The following is a 21,899-nucleotide window of genomic DNA, read 5'->3' as shown; positions in this document are numbered from 1 at the left end:
GCGCTGACGTCACGGGGCGGGGCTTTAATGGTGGTGTGCCGCGAGATTTTTTTCCGGTAAGCAGGTGTGCCGTTGCCCAAAAACGTTTGGGAAACACTGACCCATACCATTGACTATGGTGTCCTACGAAATGAATTGACCTAATAAAACTAATATAACATGTGCATGTTGTGTGTGGGTGAATGTATATATAGAAGTGAAAGCTTACAGATTATGTATTCTTGAAGTTAAGGACTCAGATATTTGGTAAGAGTACACACTATACGCAGAGGTGGAAAATACATGCAAAGGAAAACAACGGTTTCTCAGGCAGCTACATGCATGGCTCCACTATTAAACATTTTCATAGAAGCAAGTAGAAGTCACAGGTGACTTCTCCATCTTGAGTGACTGTTGATTTTAATCATTTTTGAACGAATGCTTTTATTTTATATTTTTGTCAACAGCTTAGAGGTGGTTGTTTTACGATCAAGTGGGATATAAACTGTTAAATAAAACACTGTTGCTTTGGAATGGCTGTTGCTACTTACCCCAAATGAAGGCTATGTTGCAAGACTGTTAAAACCAAATCTAAACTTCTGGCGTAAGTGCCATAAAAGCATAGGCAACTATAAACACACACACACTAACACAAAAAAACAGTTTTATTGAAATCTCAGATCTTGTATCAAACAAAATGGGAATTTTTTTTTTCCAAACCAAAAAAAAAAGTCTCTTTTCTGCCCCCCAATACCAGTAAGTCTAGCGTTGGTCCTCAAGCACTTAAGCAATTGGCCATCATCTTGAAAGGTTCACAGTCAGAATGTTCTCAATGGTGTGTTTATCGAGTAAAAGAGCGGACATGACGCCCTCTTCCGCTGCCTCCGCCAACAAACTTTCCTCTTGAGCCACCACTACTGCCGCTATTTGTGCTTGCCCAAGATGGCCCAATTCCACCACGGCCTCTGGAAGCACGATCACGAGGACTGGGCCGGTAGCCTTAAAAAAGAGAGAGAGATAACTGGTAACAGTACAGTGATGATTCCTACTGGGATATAAATAAGGGCCAAATTATGCATTGAAACTATACTGAGGCCTCTTAAAAACAGCCTCCAACCCATGATATTAATACAGAACAACTCAATATACATTTAACCAGCACTGTATAGAAATCTGTGCCATCATAATGGCCAGGTTTTTTGCCTACTATACAACAGACACTGAGGCAAACTTATTAATACTAGAATCCTAAGCACACCTAGTTTCACTTAAGCTTCATTAATTAAGGCTTACTACTGAGCAAGCCCCATTATGGTGGGATGACCATCTGTCATGGACACTTTAGCTGAGATTCCTGCATAGAAGACCCTCAGGTTCCCTTCCATCTCTGATTCTATTATAAAATCAGGCTAGAAATATGTGATATATTTAATCTTGCTAAGACTGCAGATCATAGATCAAAATGAACAGCACAACCTTTTGGTATTCATCATCATACATGTACACTTACTTACAATGCAATACAGTGGTACCTCGGGTTAAGTACTTAATTCGTTCCGGAGGTCTGCACTTAACCTGAAACTGTTCTTAACCTGAAGCACCACTTTAGCTAATGGGGCTTCCTGCTGCTGCTGCTGCACCACTGGAGCACAATTTCTGTTCTCATCCTGAAGCAAAGTTCTTAACCTGAAGCACTATTTCTGGGTTAGCAGAGTCAGTAACCTGAAGCGTATGTAACCCGAGGTACCACTGTAGTTTCAACCATCGGCAAGTAAAACATGAAAATTATCCTTCAGTGGATCAACCCCAGAATCAAAAGCCCATGCAAAGGAGATCAGGTCATTAGCTCATGAAGGGACATCAGCAGCCTGAAACACTCCCCCACCCTCCAAAAAAACTATATTTTGAACTGTTTATTTAGCTTTCATTTTAGTGTTTTAAATTGTAAGCTATGCTTGGCAAACAAAGTACATAAATGCAATAAAGCAGGAACAGGGAAACTGTGGGCCTCTAAATATTGCTACAACTCCCATCATTGTTGACCCAACTTTTTAAAGTGACATTTTTGTCTGAGGATCCAGTCTCTTTTGAGTTTGCATTTAGCCATTTTATTATTTTTGACTTAATTTTGTAAGGTGTCTTTTGGCGCTTTATGTAAAACAGAAAGGGAGGAGATAAGCGCCATAAATCAAAACGGAAGAAAAATACCACTGGTTGAACTGATTGTGCATTTAATTTCAACGAAATATTGTGAGGGGAGGGGAAACCACAAACCTGCTGAACTTAACGGCCTTAGAGGTGGAAGTGGGCCCCTGTTGAAGTTGCTTTGGCCGCCTCTGCTTTCATTGTAGGTGCCTCGCGGAGAACTCTGTGCACTCCAGCTTGATCCTCTAGCTCCTTCACGGCGACTGTAATTTCCTAAATGAAAAAGCACAACGAATAAGCCATTTGTGAATTGCCTTTGTTTCTAAATATTCAACTCCACAATCTGAGTTGAAAGGCTTCATGCATGCTGGATGGAAGGTAGCACCTAGCTTGGACAGGCAGCCAGATTACGGGACGCTAATTTGGGAGGCCCAAGTTCTCAATTTATCATGGACACACTGAGCAGTCTTGAACAAGCCATTCCTTCTACCTCTCAATTCCCCATCTGTAAAATGGGGACAGCAACAGGTCTGTTTGGAGAATCAAAGAACGTCAAACTTTTTTTTTACAACATCTCAGTTTGTAGGGGGCTGCGGCTAGAGGCCAAATCCTGAGATTGCATCCTTTGTGGACAAAGTTTACTGCAAAGATAGCTCAGCTGGGTGGATGGTGCTGATAACATCAAGGTTGCAGGTTCAATCCCTGTAAAGGACAGCTGCATATTCCTGTATTGCAAGGGGTTGGACTAGATGATTCTCAAGATCCCTTCCAACTCTACAATTCCATGACTCTAAACCCCCAAAAAGAGAGCTGCAATGATGACTAGTAGCAGAAGTGCTACAACTAACTTCGCTTTAAGGAACACGCTGAATGAATGGAACCTCAAATCTGTCCTCCAGAAGGCATAAAGCTCACATATTTCAGGCGGACCAGAAAAACCTACCTTTCGAAGCAGGTGGCGTGAAGAATCTATTTGGACTGTGAAAGGCTCCTCGCCCTCCTCGATTCCCTGAGAACCCGCCCCGTGAAGAAATCTTCTGTGAAACTTTAGGCAGTCTCTTGGGAGGCTGTATCCCATCTGGTGGAACCACTTCCTTGCTCTCGGCAGCCACAAAGTCATCAACGTGCATAGAGGGCGGCCTGCTTGTGTTCTGCTTCCTCTGACGGAAGATATCGTGGGGCCGAATGCCTTGGCCGAAGGCTCCCCTGCCTCTTCCTCTCGGAGGAGGCACAATATGGGCCCTCTTGGCAGGTTCGATGTATTCAGACTTTCCACTGTTAAGACCAGAAGTTTTGCATGGTAAATTCATTAACAAGAGGTATTTTGTTTAGCAGGACACAGGTATTAACGTATACAGGAGAATGTGAACCTTTTCCAATTCTTCACAAGCTAGAAGAACCATACGGACGTGCCGTTTGCAAATACGTCTCTTTCTCCTATCCTTTCTAAGCCCTTATCCTGTCTCTCAATATTCATCTGCATTAGTGTTAGTTGTTCAGTCAAATTTTTTAGTGGCAATTAATCCAAACGGCATGGTGGTTGCAGGAGCTTGAACCAATGATAGGCACAGCCAAAGACAAAAATGTTCTGGATTAAATAATTTGGAATAAAGACATCCCCGCTTCAATTTTCAATTTTTGAATTTTCAGATTCGAGGTAGCTGGATTAGATTTGACAGAGTTACTCTCATATTAGTGTATAGAGGATGTTTTTAGTACAGCATGACTCTTCTGGAAATTAAAAGTAATTCCTTTGTGAATTACCTCTCTTTCTGATCTGGTTCACATGTAAGGCTAAGCCGAACTATGGCTTAGTGCTGGTATCTTCAACTTTTTCAAACCCAGCACACATTTTGCACCCAAACATGCACTTGGGGACACATTTCTTAATTATTCACCATGTATTTATCTGCATGGTGGCAATGCACCTTTTGCAATCCACCTTGGAACAGGTCATATGACCTACTAGTAGGTTCTGACCCACTAGCTGAAGACCAGTGGCTTAGTGCAATCGCACAAGTGTCAGACCTGAGAAAGAAAAGATCGCAGCCAATATGCACCTCCCCTTGTCCTGCTGCAAGCAAAGCCATGGTTGGGCTAGTTTCTTCTCCAAACCCAGGTTTTGGTTTGTCTGGAGCTAGACAAACCAAGAAACCGGGTTCAGACAACATGCTGAGCCAAATCACATCACAGCAGCAGAAAGAAGAGGACCTCAGAGGCCATAACCTCCTCTCTGGAAAACCAACATTAAGCTAAGGTGTAGTTTGGCATGGTGTTCCATGCTAACCCACTCTCTCCCATATACATATATGGCAGAAGCCTAACAGTTTATTCTCAGGCAGCTGGGAGGGAAACTATTCTTTTCCCCAAGGCATACCAACCATGAAAGAAGTTAAAAACAAATTTTTCTTAAATACAATTCTGCCCCTTCCAATTGCTCTGAAACTACATAGGAATGAGGATAGACCACTTAAAAAATCCATAAGTAAAAAGGAAAAAAGGAAAGGAAGTAACTGTGATGGGACAGGGAAAGGGGGCAATTTCAAGAGGTTCAAGGACCCCATGTGGCACCTGAGCTGAAGGTTGCCCATTTGTGACTTAAGAATTTAGTTTTGATGCCCTCATCCCTTGGCTCCAGGAGTTAAGTTACTTAAGTCTCTTTGTAGGATGAAGGCAGGCTTCTGAGAAGAAGAGATCCCTTCCTTTATGTGTACCACCTTATAATATGGCAAAATACACAGAAAGGTGTTGCATTCTAAGGTTCTTATCACAGTCAATTTTCTTGTTTTTGCTCGGGCACACCTGTCTGCAGCATTTTAGAGGATGTAAGATGCTTCTTCCAACCCAGGCTCTTTTAAATTTCTTCTGGGTAGAACCAGAGTCTGCCTTTTATAACCCATGTTAGTTCTATCGTTCACAGGAACCATTCCTCCTCCACTCCCTTCCCTTGCACCAGCAAAATCTGTTCATGTAAAATCTTTTTTTTTTTTAATTTTGGTTTTCAAAGAGAGTGCTGCAGCAGAACAACTTGTGGGAGGGACCCTTTCAAGTGACTCAAATCTACTTGGATCCCACTATGCCGTGATTACAAATACATCACCAGTGCAGTGGCAAAATCAAAATCCACCTTCAGGCACACAGTCACAATCAAAACCACTGGTTACCTGGAAGTTATAAACGTCTCGTGCTTGTGTTTGCCAAGTTTAAAGCCTTTTGTGGTTTTTGTCCGACCCGGAGAAGTAGGCTCGGTCAAAAACGACCTCTCCAGCTCCGCCTGCAGGTCGAAGTCGCTGCATCCTTTTTCTGACAGTTCAATTAAGTCAACCTTTACCTGTAAGAGTGAGAAATTCATTCCTCTTTAATCATTCCCCCAGACAACTGTCAGCATCCCCAAATAGGAAACACTCTTGGAAGGCTGCTGCTAAATGAGTAGCCCATTTTTATCTGTCTAAATTCCTAACATTCCTCTTTGTTGCTTACACTATGAATGGGGTCTCAAAAATACTGCTGACAATTAAGCTATAAATGCTCCAGTTCCCACCCATTCAAGTATTAAAAACTCAAGACTTTTACCATGTCAGGGTCAGTTTCAATTTCTTCAGCCTGGAATGGAGAGAACCACATAGATTTCAGCTGGTCATCCATGACATCTGCCAAGATGTATGCAGTCCTGTAATATCAAATGTAATTTTTTTTAAACAGCAGTCAGTGTTCGCTGTCTCCATATGAAATAAATGTTACCCACTGGTATTCATCATCCACTCCTCCAATAAAACGTTTCCTAAAGGACCATGGCTTTACCATTTCCTTCCTCAAGCAGTAGGAAGAACACAATCCCACTTGGAGCATCCTAATGCCCAATGGAGAACATGGCTTGCACCTCTGCTATGACCAGGTGTTCTTGTCTCCTATTCTTTGCAATGTCTATCAAGCACTTTACTTTCCTATGTCATCAAAAACAGCCTGACAGCCTTCGAGGACAGGGACTGTATCACGTCCGTATTTTGTTTAGCAATTGGTACACTATTTATTTTGTTATTTTAAAAACATATGCCCTGTCCTTCTATCTGTCCAGGGACACGGTTCACAATCAACACTGTGATAAACCAATACTGTGATAAGTAATGGTGCATAAGTTGAAAACAATTTTATGTATGCTTAAAACAAGACAAACGAAAAGGACACATTGAGTCTATGCTTTGTTCAAGAAAGACACTGATCAATGATAAAAAGAAAGCTGGACTACTCAACGCCTATTATTTCCAAATAAAGAAGGATCAGAAAAAGGATTAGCAATGTTGACAAAAAGAAGGGGAGAGATCACAATTGACAAAGAAGCACATCCATCATACTTGTGCAATACTTGTTTCACAAGATCTTGAAAGAATTGGGCAACTCTCAGAACCTCAACGTATCATTTGCGGGGGGAAAGGAGGTGTGGTGATAGACTGAGACAAGAGAAATGGGTAATCTCTGTTGTAATGCATATAGCCCATAAAGATAAATGCATGAAGTTAAACACGGTCCCAAATATACCACCACACACACCTGGTTTTCAGAGATTCTAGTTCTTCACAGACACAGATGCACATTCAGCACTTTACCTATTATTAAAAAGATGCTGGAGAGATTCTGGTACAGGAAGGATTGGCTCTACATCTTGATCACTCAGTGGACAAGGATCACCAGCAGATTCCAGCATCTGCCGAAGTCCAACAACATTGTCCAATAAAGATTCCAGACTGTCATCTTCTTTTGAGCGCTCCTGTGTAAGGAACACTGCAATCACTAGCAACTCAGACAAAATTTAAGTATTTTTGCCACCTGATAAGATGCATCAAACTAGCAGTAACTCTTTCAATAAATACATGTTCAATTGACATCATGGACATATGGCATCATGGACATAAAGTCAGTCATACTGAAATCAATGGACTGATTTCAATAGGTCTACTCAGATTTATTATAGTGTACGTTTTTGTGGACTAGGCCCCATTCGATCAGGTGCCTGAAGTGTTGTCCAGTATATGTACAGGGCTACTGAGAAACAAACTGTACGCGGTGGAGGCAATTGCCCATGGGAGGAACGGCAGGAAAAATGTAATAAATAAGTTCAAGAGGTATAGCCTGATAATTTTATGTAAAGCTAAGCTTAATATGCATAATAACCACAGTGATCATTCCTAACAGTACTAAACAGTGGCAACACAATCATCCTAGCTTTATCACTAGTTACAAATTATAATTATTATTAATATTTGTAGCCTGACCGTCATCTAGTTAAGATACATGGGCAGTGTTCAGAAACACTGTATAAAAATGAATACATACACAAATGTTTAAAAAGCCATATAAAATGCATGACAATCAAATCAGAACAGCAGCAATGAGAAACCATCAGACTCCTAACTCTCAAACATCTGGCACCGACACCAAAAAATATGAACATTACATTACCAAAACTAGCTTCTCCAGCTCGAGGAGCAGATTTTCAGGAGTTTCTTCTTTGTTTTGTAATTGGTATTTTAATTCTGCAGTAGTAAGACCCAAAGTTCTGGCAGGATGGGCTCCATCAACTTCTGCAAGACTTCCGTCATCCCCACAACATCCCTAAGGAAGATGAAGTACACTAAGTGAGTACAAAAGCAGTAACACCACAGCACCATAATGCAGTTAACTGATGACATCTTTTTTTGACATCTCCCTGTAAAACCACCTTCAAACGTTTCTTGCTAGAACTCTCTCTCTGTCTCTCTCATGGCTTTTCACTACTCTATTAAGGCATTTTTATCCCTGCCACCACATAACCTACCAGGTTGAATGGTTTTCACGTTTCCTTTGTTTTCACCTGCTGCAAACTATATTCTGTTTTTACTGATTTAATGTTTACTTATTTGTTGTTTCGAGTTTGTGTGTGTTTGTGTGTGTGTGTGTGTGTGTGTGTGTGTGTGTCTGTGTGTGTACATTTTTAAAATGATGTAAGCCACCTTAAGTATTATTATTGTGACAGAAAAGTAGGAAATAAATCCCCTTGAATAATAAATAAATAAAATTGGCCCTTTGGGATTCTGTTAGATAACCATAATTTGAATCATAGAATCATAGAGTTGGAATAGACCACAAGGGCCATCGAGTCCAACCCCCTGCCAAGCAGGAAACACCATCAGAGCACTCCTGACATATGGTTGTCAAGCCTCTGCTTAAAGACCTCCAAAGGAGGAGACTCCACCACACTCCTTGGCAGCAAATTCCACTGTCGAACAGCTCTTACTGTCAGGAAGTTCTTCCTAATGTTTAGGAAGTATGGAAGTATGATGGAAGTATTGGAAGTATGATGGAAGTATTGGAAGCATTTGGAAGTATGATGGAAGTATTACAGCTGTACGCTTTAAAGAAAGCTGCAGCTACTTTTCCTGAGCTGAAATGCAACAGAATGCAATCAAGGCAAAGCTTCAGAAAGCCCTCTGTACGCATTTACTCACCAGTGTATCGGAATTCAGGATCTGCCTCAGGAAATCCAGAAACGAAGACGCAAGTTCTCCAGGGTCCTTATTAAAGCTGCTCACTACTCGCTTCAGTCCAGTGTGCAGAGCCCCACAGTGTTTTCTTAGAGAGCTGTGTTCGTTTCAAAGAAAAAGGTTGTTAACCATCCAGTTTTTGACACAGCATATGAAAAAAATATGATTAATAGATCTAAAGCACTTAAAACATAGGCAGTTTCAGAAACACAACTGAATGAACTTATATGTATTTCAAGGTTTCAGTTAATTAAAAGGATGTCATTGATTAATTAAACAGAATTTTAAAAATGTTTTAAATCCAAAACAAAAGCTTAGAAGAAGCAATTCCTCCTCTCACATATAGGCGGGAATACACCTTCTAAGATAATACCTTTTACGTCATATCAGACACTACCTGAAATAAAACAAGGATGCTTTGTTCAGAATTGTGGCTCAATTACATGCACATTAAAGCAAATCTGATGACTTAATGAAACCCATGTGATGAACTGACTAATGTTTCTTTAATCAGCCAGCAGCCCTGATTAACAGCTTCACAAAAGAATTTGTACTATACAAGAACACTGCCAGATCAATTTTTTAAAAGGAATCTGCAAATTGAGTGTTTTATTATATAGTTAGCTTTGAACAATTATTTCCAAGGGAAAGAGAAGATTAACAGCACCAAAAAAAATGCCACACTGGTATGCTTGCTGTTACCGTTGCCTGTGAAATTTAACATTACATTACATTACAATCTTCTGCTTTGTAAGCCCCACTGGGGGGGAAAGTGAGCTGAACTAAACATTTCTGCGGTGTGAGTATGTTTGTGGAATGTACCTCTTCAGGTGATAGAATCCATAATCGTGCTCAGTAAGGAACATCATTGTCCTGATACAAGTCAGCAAACAGTTATAGCTGCTTTCAGCATTAGAAAATGTCTCCATCAGGCAGTCACAGATGGAAGCCATGAGCTCCTTGCTTGGCAACGAATTTGAAAGCTGCTCCAATTCAGAGAGAGTGCTCTCCGTGGAACTGGGCAAGACCAATGCAATATCCTGCAAAGAGAAATCACAGTATTACAAAAGGCAGAAAGGCAAACAGGCATCCCCTTGGGGCCATGGCAAAAGCCACTTTAGAGCTTACACCAACTGAGTGGGGTTTTTTAAAAAGCAAAGTTCTACTATCACACACCACAGGACTTCACAGTTACAAAACTGTCCACAGCTGCAGTGTCTGCCATGCAGAACAGGGAGTGCTGTTCACAACCTGCTAAGCCATGGGTAGGCAAACTAAGGCCCGGGGGCCGGATCCGGCCCAATCATCTTCTAAATCCAGCCCATGGACGGTCCGGGAATCAGCGTGTTTTTACATGAGTAGAATGTGTCCTTTTATTTAAAATGCATCTCTGGGTTATTTGTGGGGCATAGGAATTCGTTCAATTTCCCCCCAAAAATATAGTCTGGCCCCCCACAAGGTCTGAGGAACAGTAGACCGGCCCCCTGTTGAAAAAGTTTGCTGACCCCCGTTAAGCGAAAGATCTCTTGAGCACTAATTTCTGATTCCTGGCCAACCTTATTTAAAAGCATTTAGCTTTGCAAAGAAACATGAAGTGTCACTCAACAGCCATTTCATCAAGCTCTATAAAGCAGAACTTGAAACGGCCTGCTCTTGAGAGCAGCTACTAAAAGAATTGGGAATCTGAGGCCCTTTGGTGACAATGAACTCCCACCAGCCTCAGCGAGAATAGATAGGGATGGTACTATATAGCTGTGCAAATATAGCCTGTATGCAATTAGTTTGAAAAAGGAGAGGTAGATTTATGGTAGGAGTTGATGGCAGCAACAATCCCTCTCTGCCAGAAACCAAACGGTTTCAAGGTTCTTCTTCCTGGCTCGGGAAATAGGTATGGCATAGTTTTATAAGACTTAGGAATGCAATTAAAGGAGGAGGGACTCAGTCTTGGTGCAACTCATGAATTCCTGAAAGAAGATTCAGCCTTGGTGCAATTTGTGAATTAATGAAGAACAGGTTTTTAATGAATACAGTTGTTCAGGGGTGTGACCAGAGAGAACCAATTGGAATGTGTATTGAGATTTGAAATGAGCGGAGATTTATATCTGGGAAACAAATGAAGTGTTTATACACACATACACACACCTTTTAGCTTACATTGGTTTTCCTCTATGTACCGTATTTTTTGCTCTATAAGACTCACTTTTTCCCCTCCTAAAAAGTAAGGGGAAATGTGTGTGCGTCTTATGGAGCGAATGCAGGCTGCGCAGCTATCACAGAAGCCAGAACAGCAAGAGGGATTGCTGCTTTCACTGCACAACGATCTCTCTTGCTGTTCTGGCTTCTGAGATTCAGAATATTTTTTTTCTTGTTTTCCTCCTCCAAAAACTAGGTGCGTCTTGTGGTCTGGTGCGTCTTATAGAGCGAAAAATACGGTGTATTTTTCTCCTTCCTTGAAGGCATGCTGGCTAGGTGTTCTGGGGAGATGGAGAGTAGGGACATCCTTTTCGTATTTTCTTGGACAAGCCTGTCTTGTTTGCTAAGGGGAGACTTGCACTCCTTCCAGGCCAGCCCCACCCCCACTGCCCACATGCATGACAACATGTGCACACTCAATACAGAATGAAATTAAAGGGTTCTTTAGATTTTCATTTTTAAATACCTGATCGCAGAGAGACTGCAAAATAGAAGCCAAGAACTCAGCACACTGCTGGTGAATAATGTTGTCCCCTGCAGCTCGCATTAAAGACAAAAGCTCTGGGAAAACTTCAGCATACTTCTCATCCCCTTTCAAAGTTCCATTAATCAAGTGCAAAATAGCCAGTTTACAAGCTTTGTGTGAAGCCAGGGCATCGAGTAACGCAAGCAAGCGGGTAGTCTGGCCAGTGTACTGCTTCTCTTTGTCTTCTGGGTTGCTGAAGTGACAGCAATGCTCTTATTAGAAAAGACAAATATATTGCATGCATGTTTATGACAAAACAAACTTCAGATCTGAAATTTCCATTAAAAGATTCATATACGTGTGTGTGTGTGTGCGTATTTATATGTATAATACAATATCTATCTATCTATCTATCTATCTATCTATCTATCTATCTATCTATCTGCATTTGTTGCAAATGAGCTTATTACCATTACAGTGGTACCTCAGGTTAGAGACGCTTCAGGTTACAAACTCCGCTAACCAGGAAGTGGTTGCTCCAGGTTAAGAACTTTGCCCCATGATAAGAACGGAAATCGCCAGCGGCACAGTGGCAACAGGAGGCCCCATTAGCGAAAGCCTGCCTCAGGTTAAGAACCGTTTAAGAACGGACCTCTGGAACTAATTAAGTTCTTAACCTGAGGTACCACTGTAATTTGATAGTTTTCAAGTTGTGGTCATTAATTAACTGTGTATCTAGATGCCAGCAAAGATGAGATAACCACTACAGTTTTGACTTTGGTATCCCAAGTCAGTAAGCCTAACAAAGTACAGTCATACCTTGGGTTGAATGTGCTTCGGGTTGAGCGCGTTCGAGTTGTGCTCTGTGGCAACCCGGAAGTAATGGAGTGCGTTACTTCTGGGTTTTGCCACTCACGCATGCACAGATGCTCAAAATGACGTCATGTGCATGCGCGGAAGCAGCAAAACGCGACCTGCGCACACGCAGATGCCCCATCGCAGCTTACGTTGCGTTCAGGATGCGTATGGGGCTCCGAAACGGATCCCATTCACATCCCGAGGTACCACTGTATTGAAAAGAAATGCTATGTTTCAGCCCTCTCCATGTGTGGAGGCATCTCTTATCACCAGCTGTATGATGCCTACCTCTCCATGTCACATTCATGCCATACATGCAGCAATTTACTGCAGCCCTCAGGATTTCCCAGCTGAAGGAGCCATCACACAGCTCCATCCTTCAAGACCCATCACCATGCATGGAGAGAAACAGAAGGCCTAAATCCGAGGCAGCCACTGCCTATTCATAAATGAGATAGGAGAGGCATAGCCCATTTTCCAGCCTCAACATGCAAAGGTTCTACAGAAGCCTTCAACAAAACTCCCATCATCCTTAATCGGCACAGCTATGGTGAGAGTCATAGACCACAATTTCTGAAGGGCACCAGGTTAGCACTGCTACTTAAAGACCCTTAGGACAAAGTATAAAATCGTACCTTTGCAAATCTTCTACAAGCAGATCCAAAACAGTCCTCATAATAAGGAGAGCAGTTGGTGAAGCCAAGTCACACAACTGAACACAAATGCGTCTCAGCATGTGCTGAATAGGCAGGCAGGTGGAGCCAGAGAAGGACCGTACTATTTCTTGCAGCAATTTCGCTTGAACGTGAAGATGCATGCTCCACAGTTTCCTAGTGTTGAGAGCCACCGATATGTCATGCGGTTCAATGACCTGTCAGAAAAGCAAAATTAACTCTATGAGAGTGCCAAAACGTAGAGTTCTTCTCCAACACCACATGCAAGGCACACTACCTGGTGCTCTTTAGGCAATCATGAAAACCCTTGTAGCCAATATATGTGCTCCAATATATAGAGTTACTGCCTCCCAGCTAAGGAGGAAATATCCCCACTCATCATCCAGCATCAAAAGAACAAATCCCCTCTATCAGCCCTTTAAATGAGAGATGGGGAGCCTGCATCTCTCCACATGTGGCTGGACTACGATTCCCATCATCCCTGATCATTCACTATGCTGGCTGGGGCTGATGGGAATCCAATGACACTGGAGGTCACCAGGTTGAGGGAGGTTGGTATACAATCCATCAAATGGATAGATCCACTGCACAACTCTTTTTCAGTCCATTATTACCTACTTATCCTCTTCACCAGTCTTTTAATTTTCCTGCCTTTTACAAATAATTGATAGTTTTTACATACCTGAGTGGTTTGCATGGGAAGCGGCAGAGGCAGCAACTCAGAAAGCAGTATAAGACCAGAGAAAAACCCTTCAGGAATTCTCAGAACAGAAGTGAGGACCTCTTTTAGCATGAGCGACCAAGTGTTATTGGCCAGAGTTTCCTCTGAGATGGTTAGCTTCTCATTAACCCCCTGGGTAAAAGTCAACAAAATGTCGACAATGTCATTCTGGATTTTTTGTTCATCGCTGTCTAAACGTCCCGAGAGGGGAATAGAACACAGGAGCATGTGTAAAGAAATAAGTGCAGAAGGAATACGCATATCTTTGAACTCAAAGGACCCTCCACGCAGCAGTTCGGTCAACATGGTCTTCAAGAGGGTGAGGGTGCACCGGGCCATGGAAATCGTAGTGACTCTGTGGAGGGTAGTCCCCATGTTGACATGGAGTCTCCAGGGCTGAATAAGGATGCTGTTTAGCTTTTGCAGAACACGAATAAAAGTGTCCATTCCTTCAGAAGAGAACATCTGTATGACTGCAAGGTTCCATTTCAGGTCCTTCTGCTGACCTTTAGGAGGAAATGGGGAATGGAGGAGGGGAGGAAAGAGAAAAACCATGTTGTGCCTTGATCTCAGTCATTAGGAAAATATAGATCACGTGAAATGATTCCTTTTTATGAGACTTCTGTCCATGACCACGAACATACATTACATGACACCAAATTTATCAAGGGGCACAGAATCCTTACATTTTACTCTTAACTTTCCCATCCAAAAATTCTACATGCTCTGTTAGCAACAGAAAATGGTCCAAAGAAACAATTTACTTCAATATGGCTATAGGAGGTGGTGATTAAATCTGATGTACTCTTATAAAGGAAATGGAACCATGTTAAAAGCAAGTATTATACCTTCAACAGGTGGTGGAGGGCATGCAATATGGCACAGGACACGAAGTGCAGTAGGAAGACCGACTCCTTCCTGGGTCATCAAGCTATCAATATTCTTTAAAATAAAATTTGAAAAATAAGACTCATGTTATTAAAGATCAATATTCAACAAATAGGTGCAGTAGAGAACTTTATCTTGCTTCTGAGCAACAAACGGTAGGCTGACTTCAAACTTGAGTGCTAGGGCCATTAGGTTTTTTTTTACTAGAATCCCTTTAATTTATTGACTTATTCAACACAGAACTTTTTTTTTAATAGCTAAGGAATAACTAATCTAGGCTAAGTTATTCTAATTGTGCACTCTTTTGCTTAGGAATGTTAAGTACCATCTTGTTGCATCAGACCAATGTCCATCTTTGGTCCAATCTACTTGCCAGTATTTAGGGGTTCATCAGAAGTGGGGCACTGGTCTACAAAACTTCTTCCCACCCTTTCTATATGAGGCATCCAAGTAAAAGTAACACAAGGATTGAAAATTCTAATGGAAGGTCACTACAAAAGACACAACACCTTAGAGCCAAACTAGATAATTACACAGATGTTTTAAGTAAATACCAACCAGGAAGGAAGCAATCTTGATTGGAGCCATGATGGAGAAGTGGAGCTATACTCTCTTTCCACAGCTGTAGTTCCAATCCAGTGGAAATCCCAATGTGAATAAAAGCCAGCTAATAACTTGATCTTTCCCCCTCCCCATGGCTGCTATTTACTTTTAAAAAGCTGTATTGAATTAGCAGTTCCATTAATAAGGTCACATCTAGTTTTGATCTTCAAAAAGGACTATTAGAAACAGAGAACCAACAATTCCTTCTTGAAATACGTTGACTACTTTTAAAAAAATGTTATTATGAGGATTGTACTAAAAACACCATGCAAAATGGTCCAATATAGAATGTAATTGTAACAAAACATTTCTGGATAAAGGAGTACCAAGCACACTTTATGATAACCCTATGCCATCAGAACTGTGAAAACACAGAATTTTGCCTCCTGTATATACAATTGCAAGAGATCAACAAATGAAATAGCTAGGAGTGGATTTTTAAGAAAATGCATGCATTGAGAATGGTTTTTACTAACCTGCTTAATGTATTCAATGAGATTTGGGATGCAATTAATTTCAAACCGAAGTGTTTTCAAGGGTTCCAGCCATTTGCCAAGTTCTAAAACAAACAAGGCAACTTGAACAATGTTGCATTATGTAAAATGATGCATTCCAAAAATATGACAAGCATTAGAGCTACAGGCCTTTGTATATAAATCAAGTTAACTTTTAATACAACATTAAAACTGCTTTAATTCAAAGAATAAAGACTCAATGCATACATATGAGCCAAATTTTGATTTTGATTTGGTCTGAAATTATTCTTTATTATACCACATTTCAGTTAATTTCTTCAGCTGAAAGCACCAAGAACACTGCTGAAGATCTATTTCTATAGGTCCAGGGATGTCTTTATCAAAAGTTAGCTTATTTGCAATAAAACAATCAAAAAGGTTCACTTCCATTCAGCAGTGGGGGGAAATCAGTATGACTTGGTCTGCTATCCTATGTGGGAATAAATCCCTATGATTTCAATTCAACTTACTGCAACGTATGTGGTTGCAGCTTTATGAGTCTTACAATGATTTTGAAAATGTTTTAATATTGGATTCGATGCCATAAAAAGTATCTGAACCATGACAATCTATTTGTCCCAAAAGGCAATTTTGCCCAGCATAATTCAAACATTTGATCTCTTGAATATTCAATATTAAACGCCATCTTAGCTACAAAGGCATCCTGTGTGCATATTCTAAAATGAAAGTTTTTTCCTCAGCTCAGAATAACTTGAATTTCTTAGTCTTTATTGTATGCAAGCCAAGGCCATCTTGTCTCTCAAAAACAAAAACAGACTGAAAATTCAATGGAAGTACTGGCAGGAGGAAAACCAAAACAAAGCTTTAAAAACAGAATCGGCACAGCATTTTAAAACAGCACAATTCATGATAAAAATCAAGATTCTAATAAAGGTACACTTTTGTAATGTTGCCTTTATCACCAGGCTAAAAGCAGGTCATGAAGGAGTGAGGCACACCTATTGAGAGGTCTTTACAAATCTTCAGCACTGTAGCCAAAAAGGCTCTCTCTCCTACCTCTTATTTGCCTTGTTTCAGATGCAGGACTGAAGGAGATCCCTTGAAGTGGAATGAAGGTCCCAGGCAGGCTAACATGGGCCGGTGGGGTTCCCTAGATATTCTGACCCAAGGCTGCTTGGGACTTTAAAAAGCCATGTATAGTAAAACCGTGCAATGTAAAAGCCTGCACACAAAGGGGTCTCCTTTCATCAGTCATTGTCTTGAAGTGGGCATGACAAGATTACAACAACAGCTCCAATTTGAGAAACACACTTACAATGGAAGCTCTCAGGTTATCATCAGTGTCCAGTGACTTTTTTTAGTTTGTTCTTTGAACAGGAGCACCCTAGGTTGCTTCCTTAGAAGATTTCAAACACTGAATATTTTTCTGCAGTTACTGAATGACTCCCACCAATGAACAGTACGCTACACAAACAAGAGAACTTTCTGTGTTTCAAAGCCTCTTTGATACTAGCAAAAAAGCTACACAGTTTTTCAATGAGCCTTTCTGGTAATCTGTATTTACCAAAGGAATCTCATTACTCGCATTATCAAAAACCAGAAGGTCAGGAGAGCCTTAGCAGACACCAAAAAGATTTCTCCTAAACTGCTTCCAGCAACTGCCCCATTAACAGCACATACTGTACCTTGTAGTTTGGTGTTATTTTCATCAGCTTTGCAAAGCTTCAACAGGGGTCCTGAATACTGCTCAAGCATTTGGACATCACTGGAGGACTGAACCACCAGCAGAATAAGGATGCAAGCATAATTATAGGCAACTGACTTCTTTGACTTGGAATCGCTGAAACAGATTTTTCTGAAAATTATGACACATTTCACATTTGAATCCTTACACGTATACTTACAGAATACTATTCAGATTTTCATTTACAAAACGATTATTTTGTATGGAGAATAAAAAAGTTCATACTACAAGTAGGAGTTTGCAAATGATTGGCATGTGATTGATTGACTCAGCCTTTTCTCCTAGTTTCTCCACTTAGTTTCTCATAATCTTTTCAGAACTCAAAACAGAAAAGTCAATTATATTGATCAGAATCAAGTAGTAACCTACAGGAGGGATAAAGAACGGCTCTGATTTCAAATGCATACAAGCCATGCCACAGGCAAACATTCACCTCCTTAGCACAAGCTAAAGTTGTGTATGCCACTTTGAGCTGCAAACCCCACTCTTTCGATTGTGAATTTAACTCCAGCATCTAAGATATGTTTATCTAAATTATGCTCTTGATCTGTGTAGCCAGTTTCAGACAAGCATGAAATGCTCTCATAACAACATGAAGGAATCAGAAAACAGCCGTGCAGCTTACACTTCCTGTTCCACCACATTTCTGTCACATGCAACATAGAACATCTGTGCAGATAACCTGCAAATCTCCACACTGGTGGACATGCAAAAGATCAATCTTACAGGACATTAAGATGAGGAGGAAGCACAACGTGCTCGCTGCTCCCCTTGTTCCTTGGTTTTAAAATGTTTGGCTTTGCTTTTAGCTATTCTTTCATGTCATCCACGGGGGTTTTGTGTTGTTTTTTTCAGAGGACGTTGCACAGCTTCATATGCTGCAGAGCTAATATTTTCAAACCTAGTTATACTGAGCCCACCCATTTAAAAGCAGGGATTGGAGAGTGGGGGTGAGAAATCTGTTTAAACATCTCAAGGATTTCCTGTCCGCCCAGCAGCAATCAGAGCCAAATCACCAGGCATTGACTGGGATGAAGAGGTTGCTAACTCATGGGCCAGCCCATACGTATCCTCAGACTATGCTGAGGAATGAGCATGTACCACCCCAGAACAAGGAAAGCCTGGTTCACTTCTTTAAAGGGAAGGCTTCGTAAAAGGAGAAAAATGAGGAGGGCAAGAAGTTGGATTCTGTACTGCAGCCAAGTTCCATAACAAGGAACAACCCCAAATTAAAAGTTTGTGAAACCCACATCAACCTGCAAACATCCAATTAAACGCATAAAACCTAAAGCAAGTTTAAAAAAATAGGATAATTACCCTAATGCTTCTTTGGAATAGAACTCCATTAAAGTAATAAGACTCTGGAGATTCTTCTCAAGGCTGAAGACATGGGCAACAGCAGCTCTTCCCACAGGGTTAAAAGTGATCAGGTAAAGGTTATGAAGCGTTCCCAGGAGATCTGAATGGTCAGTTTCATCAGTGGCTGTGCAGCGCTGGAAATGGCAGAATAGTTCTGAAATGCACTGTAGTGTCTGTGTTGAATGAAGAAGCCATGGGGGAAAGGCTTCATCGCTTGCCCCATCAGTCTGGAGACCTTCCTCTTGATCAGGGTCAGAGAAATGGCAAAAGGCTCGAACCAGCAGGTTTGTGGCTTCATACTCAGAGAGGAAGAAAAGAAGGCCCTTCTGGGACTGTGCCAAAAATCTCAGTATGTCCCTGGTGGACTGCAGCACCCCAGGGTGCACATTCGTTATTGGATTGGATAACAGCAACGTGACAGATTCCAAGAAATTGTGGTTATGAAGGTACCTAGAAATATGTAAGAAGCAGCATGCTCAATTCCACTTCAAAATATAGTACATTGGCAGAATTTTTTACTTTCAGTGCAATGGTATGTGAAATAGCTGCAGAAGTGCACAACTGTGGGTGGGATTCAATAAAGTTTTACTCAGAACAGACCCAGTGGAATTAATGAACACTGCAATAGAACCTGAGAAATTGTGATGTGCCCACAAGCACTCACTACTCTTCAATGTGAGCAGGAATTTGAATCCAGATCTTCTCAGTTCCAAGTCTGACACTGTTCTCCACCACCTCACTGACTTAAAGGATTAGAGTGAAGAGACTTGATGAAGACAGTGGAGGAGTTCTGTTTAGTTATGAGATGGCATGACAGAAGACACAGGGTGGGAAAGGAGGAAAAGAGACAACAGTCTAGGCTGGAACATCTCCCAACATTGAAAGACCCTTATTAAGCAGCACACATTACATGCATGACAAGTACTCATGTCAACAACCAAGTGGCAGAAAGCAAACAAACAGGTATCCCTTTGAAACATATAAAAAAAATTAAGGCCACTCACCTAAAGAGCACTGGGAAAGGGTCATCCCTTTCTGGTGGCCCTGTAATACGTGCTGTTGTTGGGAAAGATTTCACCGGTGGCTGAATCATGGTGTGAGGGGCAGTCTCCATCAAATGCAAGATCTCATCCAAAAGGTTAATGAGTTTCTCCACTTCTCCTTCACTCATACTGGAGGACTCCAAAAGACTGTCCATATCCATTGGAGTGTCCACATCATTTTCATATTCCTGGTTCCCCCTTTCGAGTCCAGTGTCCGTATCCTGCTCAGGCTCAGTGTGATTAGGAAGAGATGGAGGATATTCCGCTAACTGGTCAGCAAACTTTTTGACCTCGGACAAAACCTCGTAGAAGTGGCATTTCTGCAGAATTGCAGAGCAGGCAGTGACGACCCTTACTGTCTGATCCAGCAGGATGAGCTCCAGTAGTCTCTGGTAACCACTTTTTTCATGCACCTCTGAGCCGCTCCTCAAAAATGCCTCCATTCCTTCAGTCATGCTTACAACACTATCCAAAGCTTTGAAAGCATTGAGTTTAAGAGAAGAAGAGACATGATCCGCAAACAGCAGTTCAAATAGAGAATTAATTACTCCTGCTTGCAACAGGCCCGTTATCCCCCGAGTTCCACATTCTGCCAGTGAGGAGACAAGTTTTGTCCCAGCTTTAAGCTGACGGACATTCAAAGCGATCGGCTGTCTCAGGGCTACCTGTAGGTTTAATGACTGCATTGTCCAGTCAACCAACTGGCTTATATAATCCTGATTCGGGTCCTTTAACTGCAAGTAGCTTAGCCCTTTGACTATTAAACTTGGAATTTCTTCCAGAGCAGTGACCCACTTTGCACCCCTCTCCTCCTGATATAATTCTAGGAGTTCGGTCAATTTAGTAGAGGTCTCAACTGCCCCTGAATTTTCCTTGTCTGGATCTGTATCTTTCATCTTAGCAACTTCGGTTTCGAAAGTTGTCTTGTAGGGACAGCTAAAGTACAGAAGAGGCCCAAGTTCCCTATCAAAAGGATCATAGGTCACAGGTGGCACTCTGGCTAGATCCTCAGCAGTGTACTCAATGTCAAAGCTCGGGTACTTAAACGTCTCACGTTCCAAGTCAGCAATTCCATCTTCATCACTTGAAATCTGCTCATAACCATCATCCCCTGAAAAGAAGAGTTTTAGAATTACCTTGTTGAATTCATTGAACCAAAATAAGCAACAAATTACACCCATCCATTAATTACAGCTTTGAAAAATAAACCATCTTCTCCCCTTTTGCTCATAAACATGGGAAACCCAGCAGCTAAAACATTTGCAGGATGCTTTGCCAACCCATCAGCTACACACTCACACACAGGACCAAAAGGTATCAACTAACAGGAGAAATATATAATTGCACCATATAATTAGATTATCTCCACAAGGAGAATTCTTAACCTTGGTTTTTATTTATTTCAGAACCACCGTCTATCTCGTAGGATCTTGAAGTGGTGAATACCACAATACAGCCAGACTAAAATACAAGGAAACCACTCAATCCAGTCTGCAGCAACATTCGAACCACCATACCCAGCTTGCAGACCTCACTCAAAGGACTGTATGAAAAGATTATTTGTAGTATTTGTTAGTCCCTTTAAACAAAAAAAGTATTAAAGCAACTTAAGATAAAATATGAATAATTTAAATCAATTAAAAGTCAAACTGAAAAACAATGTACAATACAAAACTCTTAAAATGCTCATCCAAGGACTAGCCCTACTGTACCCCACTAAAAGATGAGCAGCACAACAGAGACTAACTGAAGTCTAGCAAACAGAAGCATCTATCACCCAAAAGCTGATGATACCAGGAAAGTTTCCCTAGGGAGAGTATTTCAAAAAGGGGGCCCACCACTGAAAAACTCTCCTCTTGGGTAACCACCCTCTGCACCTCCCTCATATGGAGAAGTATTTAAATTGATGTCTAAAACTCATGAGTAAAGGAGGCAGTCATCTCTCCTAATGAGGGGGAGTTCCATAATCAGGGCACCACCACTGAGAAGGTTCTCTCCCGTGTCACTGTATGTCAGACCATGCCCATCAACACAGGACCACAAACATTAAAAAAAATGACTCACAACTACAGTTATAGCACAAATAATATTTTGACAGAAAAGGTAGAAAACCTATATGCCACAAAACCTTCAAAATATCTTCCCTAGTGTCCTCTGAAGTGCTTGGCTTCCCAAAAAAATACTACCCATATTCCACTGTCTCAGGATTAGATCACACACACATACCACTTA

General features: G+C 41.3%; 1 protein-coding gene across 2 annotated transcripts in view; it reads right to left on the bottom strand.

Annotated features, from left to right (window-relative positions):
* Positions 1 to 626: 626 nt before the first annotated feature.
* The window catches only part of VIRMA (vir like m6A methyltransferase associated), a 28,978-nt gene continuing 7,705 nt past the window's right edge, over positions 627 to 21,899 (bottom strand). The window contains exons 8-24 of one of the 2 annotated variants that reach the window (XM_083517192.1): positions 19,629 to 20,778; positions 18,583 to 19,074; positions 17,207 to 17,361; positions 15,522 to 15,604; positions 14,403 to 14,496; positions 13,516 to 14,060; positions 12,795 to 13,030; positions 11,302 to 11,554; positions 9,465 to 9,682; positions 8,607 to 8,739; positions 7,582 to 7,734; positions 6,729 to 6,889; positions 5,698 to 5,794; positions 5,289 to 5,455; positions 3,068 to 3,399; positions 2,254 to 2,397; positions 627 to 978 (exon numbers count right to left, since the gene is read on the bottom strand). In XM_083517192.1, coding sequence (XP_083373318.1) covers positions 821 to 978; positions 2,254 to 2,397; positions 3,068 to 3,399; positions 5,289 to 5,455; positions 5,698 to 5,794; positions 6,729 to 6,889; positions 7,582 to 7,734; positions 8,607 to 8,739; positions 9,465 to 9,682; positions 11,302 to 11,554; positions 12,795 to 13,030; positions 13,516 to 14,060; positions 14,403 to 14,496; positions 15,522 to 15,604; positions 17,207 to 17,361; positions 18,583 to 19,074; positions 19,629 to 20,778 — 4,571 coding nt within the window. In that variant the 3' untranslated portion in view covers positions 627 to 820. Of the gene's footprint in view, positions 979 to 2,253; positions 2,398 to 3,067; positions 3,400 to 5,288; positions 5,456 to 5,697; positions 5,795 to 6,728; positions 6,890 to 7,581; positions 7,735 to 8,606; positions 8,740 to 9,464; positions 9,683 to 11,301; positions 11,555 to 12,794; positions 13,031 to 13,515; positions 14,061 to 14,402; positions 14,497 to 15,521; positions 15,605 to 17,206; positions 17,377 to 18,582; positions 19,075 to 19,628; positions 20,779 to 21,899 lie in introns of both variants that reach the window. The other variant, XM_083517191.1, reaches the window with a different exon arrangement.

Source organism: Podarcis liolepis (genome assembly GCF_965112155.1).
Source record: "Podarcis liolepis genome assembly, chromosome: 8".
In the NCBI taxonomy this organism is placed as follows: domain Eukaryota; kingdom Metazoa; phylum Chordata; class Lepidosauria; order Squamata; family Lacertidae; genus Podarcis; species Podarcis liolepis.
This window is presented reverse-complemented; position numbering and strand designations above follow the sequence as displayed.